Genomic DNA, 6,223 nt, shown 5'->3' on the forward strand with positions numbered 1-6,223 from the left:
AAAAAGATTAAAACAACATGTAAAATTATTCCATTTAGATTAAAATTAATATACTTTTGAGTATTTGCTCAAAACTAAAGAACATAAGTACTTATATTGACATATTCACAACCATTAACAGTGGTAATTTCTGGAGAAGAGACTCTTACTTCCTGCTTTATAACTTACTATTGCTGCTGTTGTTAGTTTGTTTCATTACAAAAAGATATTTCTCTTTTGGGGGAGGGGAAACTCCTTCACACTAAGTCATGAGTGACAGCTACCTCTTAACATGCCATTCTGAAGCCTACAAGTCAGAGAGGCCTGGATACTGAACTTGGGCCCAAGGCCACTTCTTCTCTCTGAGCCTCAGCTTCCTTCTCTGTGAAGCAGAGCTGGTAATCTCTACCTACTTCAGTCCCAGGGTTATTGTTGAGAATCAGACAGTAATCGTCAAAGAAGATAATGGCATCAGTGAGCTGTGAAGGCTGCAAAGGGTCAGACACGTACAGGGGTTCAAGTTGTTCTTTAGTGGATCTCCAGGCTGCACTTTAAAACACCCAGGCTCAGGGGTGTAATTTCAGGCAAGAGACCAATTGTCCTCACTTTTGGCGTTGTGCTGAGTGCTCCCCTGGCCTCGGGCACTTCCACTGCTAATAATCAGCTTGGAAGACCGTCTCCCAGTCTTCATCACTGGAAGAGAAAGTCCTCTGCAAGCCTGTGTAAAATGAGACTTACAGTCGGAGGGGATATGCAACTTTGTAAAACTGCTCACACCTTTCCTGAATAAAAGGAACACATATGCACTGTGGGTCATTTATAAATGCCCCTCCCAACCCCACCTTTACCCTCACCTCCCACAGCCTCATCAGATCATCCAAAGATGACCACCATTTTCTATATTTCCTTCTGGTCTTACTTTGCTTTGCATGGAGAGGATCATTTTTATTTTATCAGTAAGACATAAAAAAATTTTTTTAGAAAAAGAGTTCTATGTGGCATTTTACAAGTGACTTGTATCACCACACTCCTCCCTGAATCCCAAAATAGGAGAACACCTTTCACCCTGATGAGCTGTGTCTTCTATAGAGTTTTTGGTTTGGGGCATTTTCTATTATTTCCTACTTTGGGAGATAGCAATTTAGCTCTCTCATCTCTACTCTCCCCCGCCCCCCCAAAAAGAAAAAAGAAAACCCAGTTTCCTTCCTCCATCTTCCCAAAGTGGTAATTTCATACTTTTTGGTTAAATTAATAATTGCTCTATGCTATTGTAACCAAGTACCTATTGTTTATTGCTGAATCACCTAGTCTAATGTGAACACATTTTTTGTACAACTTTTGTTTTTGGTAGAGCTAACAGTTGTGAGAATTCTTTATATATTCTAGATACAAGTCCTTAGTCATCTATATGTTGCAAATATTTTTCCTAATTGGTGACTTGGCCCTTTCATTTTCTTGGGGGTGCCTTTTGAAGAGCAACTGTTTTTAATTTTGATAGAATCCTACTTATCAGTTATTTTGTGGCTTGAGATTTTTGTGTTCTAGCTAAGAAATCTCTGCCTGGCCCAAAGTTGCAGAGATTTTCCCCTAGATCTAACATCAGTTTACTACGTTTAGAGTTATTCTGAAACATCTTCATTATCTATTCCTTCCTCTGGTTCATTATTTCCTGGTTACATCTCTAGCCTGGAGCTCAGATTCTTTTATGATGTAATGTTCCTTTAAGGCTTCTGTCCTGTTATGTATTTCTCTACACTAAAGCTTCTCTCCAACAAAACCATTATACTTGTAGGTTCCAGTGAAAATCCTCACGTCTTAAACTATGTTCTTACCATTTTCCCTACCTCAAATGTTCTTTTTCGTCCTTCAAGGTTTAGAGAAAGGACAAGGCTTATTACCTCAGCTCATTTGTTTATTTATTCATTCCCTTTCAACAAAAATTTCTTTTTTTAAATAATATTTTATTTCGTTTTTCAGTTATAGTTGTGGCATACAATATTATATTAGTTTCAGGTGCACAGCATAGTGATTAGACATCTATATAACTCACAAAGTGATCACCCCAATAAATCTAGTACCCCTCTGATACCATACATAGTTATTACAATATTATTGGCCATAGTCCTTATGCTATGCTTTGTATCTCCATGCCTATTTTGTAACTGCCAATTTCAACAAAAATTTCTCGATGACCCACCATGGGCCCAGGCCCTGGGCATGAGGTGCGCGCAGCATGGCTGAGCTGTGCCCCTGAAGTGCCTACAGTCTGGTGCAGCGGGGAAAAAGTCGAACACGTCAGATGGGCGTGGCAGTTGCTAGGAAGCTGATGTGGCCCATGCTTTCCCTCGTGAATTCTGAACCAATCTAGGAATTAGCACTGGAGGCTGATGGAGGTCAAACGATCAGGTTTGTTGCTGGTACAGCTGGGCCAGAGAATGTGGCTTCCACCCAAGGCCACACGAGACTTCCTCCTTCTCCCCCATCCCATTCAACCTACCTGCTGGGAAACAGGCAGAGCAGCTGCAGAAATACATGCCTCCCTTGCTGGGGATGGGGAGGGGATGATTAAGAGAAGACGGGAACCCAGTGGAGAAGGCGCACGTCCCGCAGGCAGACAGATCCCAAGATAGAATGCTGAGGTCAGGCTATACGCATCACAGACACTTGTCTCCTCACCTCTGCAGACAGACAAGTGAGTTGAGGGGTGGGGGAGGAGGCAGCTAGAGGGGCAGATGCCACCCATGACCTCTACAGGAATCCTATTTTATGGACTTAAGTAGCAACTAGCCAAATTATTTCAAAAGCAAAGATTGTAAAAATTCTTTCAAACTTCTTATAGGAAAAGGTTCTATTTGCTATGGTCTGTAGATGCATGCTATGTGGAGAGGCCTGCAGAGGTCAGACTGGTACTCCAAACGTAGTCCACGGACCGGTTGCCATTTGTCATCAGTCAGCGACAAGACAGGGAGCTGGTGCTGGAGTGAAAACTCAACTGCACCAAGGGTGCTGTTCAGTTCGGCTGGCACCTTTGCTTTGTGGCGGGACTTTCTCGCTGAAGGAAGCAGGGTGCTGATTTCTGTTCTGGCACACGTTGCTTATCTCGCTGTGAACTGGCATTTTGAGTGGCACTGGTTAGCCTTGTGCTTCTGGACGCCTCACACGGCACCCTCCCTGTGATGTGGTGAAGGGTGCTGGACAGACAGGTGAGCCGAGAGGGCATGATGAACCTGACCTGGATCTGTGCTTGGCCAGGTGATCGCCATGATCAAAGGCCTGCAGGTGCTCATGGGCAGGATGGAGAGCGTCTTCAACCAGGCCATAAGGAACACCATCTACGCGGCTCTGCAGGACTTCGCTCAGGTGACACTGCGTGAGCCCTTGCGGCAGGCGGTGCGGAAGAAGAAGAACGTCCTTATCAGGTGGGTTTTCGGTGGCCCTTTTCAGGGACATATCAAAAATCGGGGGTGCGAGGTACAGGCCACAGAGGAAGTTCCCTGTCCAGGCGGCTTCCAGGGCAGCCTCTGAACACACGGACCCTCCCAGCAAGGTGCAGCAAGATTTAGGAGGCCGTAGGAGATTGGGCGTTTGAGATAAATTCGTCCTCAGTCTCTGGGTTTGAAGCCCGTATCCACCACTGTCTAGCTATGCGAACTTAGTCAAATTACTTACCCTCTTTGAACCTCAATTTTATTTGTAAAATGTGGATGACAATGGCACCTACTCCACAGGCTGTTGGGATGATAAAATGAGATAATCCATGTGTACACCTAGGCACACAGCAGCATGGAGTAAGTAAACGATAAATGTAAATGATTATTAGAACTTTAAGTATAAAGAGTTTAAATAGGACTGAGACTCTCTGATAACCAAAAGGAGAACTATCTGTCCTGCCTCACTCAACTTCTGCCCCACTGTGCAGGCTCGGAGCTGAGTTCTCAGAGAGCCAGTGGGTGTCAGAATCACCCGGGGTGTAAAATGCAAGTTGTAAAATGTAGACTTCTAGATGACACCACCTGTCTCTTCAACCTGCATCTCTGGGGGTGGGGCCGGGGATGAGCACATTTCACAAGTGCTGCTGGGACACCACAGACTCTAGAAACAGGCTTGTATTGTTTACCCCCTTCCAATGGTGAAACTTGGTCTGAGCCTCAGGCCTTTCTTTCCCAGTGTCCTGCAGGCCATTCGAAAAACCATCTGTGACTGGGAGGGGGGTCGAGAGCCCCCCAATGACCCATGCTTGAGAGGGGAGAAGGATCCCAAAGGCGGATTTGACATCAAGGTGCCTCGGCGTGCTGTGGGGCCCTCCAGCACACAGGTAAGCAGCCCTAAACACAGGCCAGCTCTGCTGAGTGGAGGCCAGCCAGGCCGTGGCCGGTCGTCCTGGCTGGGCATGATGCGGTGGGGGGGTCCTCAGGCAGGAGGGGCAGGGTCAAGCAGCTGTTCTAGTCTTATCCTGCCATCTTGTTTTGACATAAGAGGGAGGACCACTGGCTTAAGATTCAGGAGACCTGGATTCTAGTCCTAGATACCTGTGTGACCTGGGGTACATTTACACAATCTCTTTGTGCCTCGGTTGTCTAATCTGGCAAATGGGGGTAATACCAGGACTGGTTCCAAAGCGTAGGAGGAGTTTAAAGTGGAATCTATATGCATCTATTCTGTCCCTCTTTAATGAATCCTGGCCCCTTCCCCTACAGTGACATCCTAGCTTGGAAATTCACAAGTTCTGTCTCTGACTTGCTGTGTGATCTTGGGAAAGTACCTTGACCTGTCCGAGCTCTGAACGTCTCCATTAAATGATAACTTTGGATGAGATTATGTTACTGAAAAAATAATCTCCACAGCCCCCTAAAGCACAAGAACTGAAAGCCCCTAACCCCTTAGAGAAAGTCTAGGAACCAGAGAGATTCAGAGTTGCCAACTAGAGCTCCTGAACAACAGGCTTATCATCTGTAAACTTACAGGGAAAACAAGTAAAGAATCTGGGCATTTTAGTTAAATCTTTATCTGCTTAAAGATGAGTAGTTCCTGGTAGGCTTTCTGAGGTATTGGGGAAAAGCATATGGATCCACTGTGGCTTTTAAAGGTCTTACAGGCCCCAGAAGCCCCAGGCTGGGAACTCCCATCTCACATGACCTTTAAGCCTCTCTCCTACCTGACGTCCTGAGTCCATGAATCATCTGAGATGAGCCATCTGAGGCCCACCCCGACCCTTCTCATTGTGTGTGTGTCTGTATCTGGGCAGGGGCACGGAGAGGTGAGAAGTGTTCTCGCACTGTCATCGTCACTTCCCCTGGCTTCACAGTCCGTGGGCCAGTTTGCACCAATCTTGCCTGCTGGTTGTGGGACATCCCACGGAAGCTTCTACAAACAGTTCCGTGTAGTGTTACGGGCCAGAGACCTTTCCAGCCCAGAATGCCCTGGAGGGGCTGAGCAGAGCTGTCAGGCGTTTCCATAAGTCCTCAGACATGAGTGAGGGAAAGACAGACAAGGCAAAAGAGAACCTGGAAAGCAGGAGAATGAGAGAGGGCAGCTGGCAGAGAGAGAGAGGTTGGTGGGGGAGGGTGGAGAGAAGAGAGGAGGGAGTGTTCCTATAGACAAGTGAAAGGTGAATGTCACCAACAGTTAGTCCCCCCAGCACCACTGAGTCATGTTACGTGGCACAGGTGCATTTACTAGGCTCCTAGACTAGGCTGGATGAGCCCTTAGAGACAAACTAGTCCCAGTCCCCTCCCCCTATTTTACAGATGGGGTAACTGAGGTCCAGAGAGGGGAAGTGACTTGTCCCAGCCACCAGGTGAGTCACAGGTTGAGGTGGGACAAGAACCAGGTCTCCTGACTCCCACCCCAGGGCTCCGTTAGGGCCCTCGGAGCATAGTGGACACGGGCATCTAGCGTAGCTGGGATGTTGACTGTTCCGGTGAATTGAATGCTCTGTTCAGTAGCAGTATAGGTGGGAAAAGAATTCTCCTCGAATGGACAAAATAGATTTTCAAATAGTTAGAGTTTAATACAAATCAGTCAACACCCACATGGATTGGACTCGAAGAATCCTTTCTTTGAGGACTCCAAAGGCCATCATTAGAACATGCTTCTTGATTCTTAGGGGCGACAGACACGCCCACCGACAGGGTTGCAGAGGGCGAACTATCTGATCAACTGGCAACCACGGTGGTGCCTGTACCATACGGTAGGGACAGCGTGCCACTCCTTCTGTGGCCTACGCCCCGCCCAGGGCCAGGCA

General features: G+C 46.9%; 1 protein-coding gene across 1 annotated transcript in view; it reads left to right on the plus strand.

Annotated features, from left to right (window-relative positions):
• The window catches only part of CYFIP2 (cytoplasmic FMR1 interacting protein 2), a 96,145-nt gene that overhangs the window by 24,534 nt on the left and 65,388 nt on the right, over positions 1–6,223 (plus strand). The window contains exons 13-14 of the mRNA XM_006906461.3: positions 3,232–3,398; positions 4,147–4,294. Of these exons, the coding sequence (XP_006906523.1) occupies positions 3,232–3,398; positions 4,147–4,294 (315 nt within the window). The remainder of the gene's footprint in view (positions 1–3,231; positions 3,399–4,146; positions 4,295–6,223) is intronic.

This window comes from Pteropus alecto, unplaced genomic scaffold, assembly GCF_000325575.1.
Source record: "Pteropus alecto unplaced genomic scaffold, ASM32557v1 scaffold40, whole genome shotgun sequence".
Classification (NCBI taxonomy): domain Eukaryota; kingdom Metazoa; phylum Chordata; class Mammalia; order Chiroptera; family Pteropodidae; genus Pteropus; species Pteropus alecto.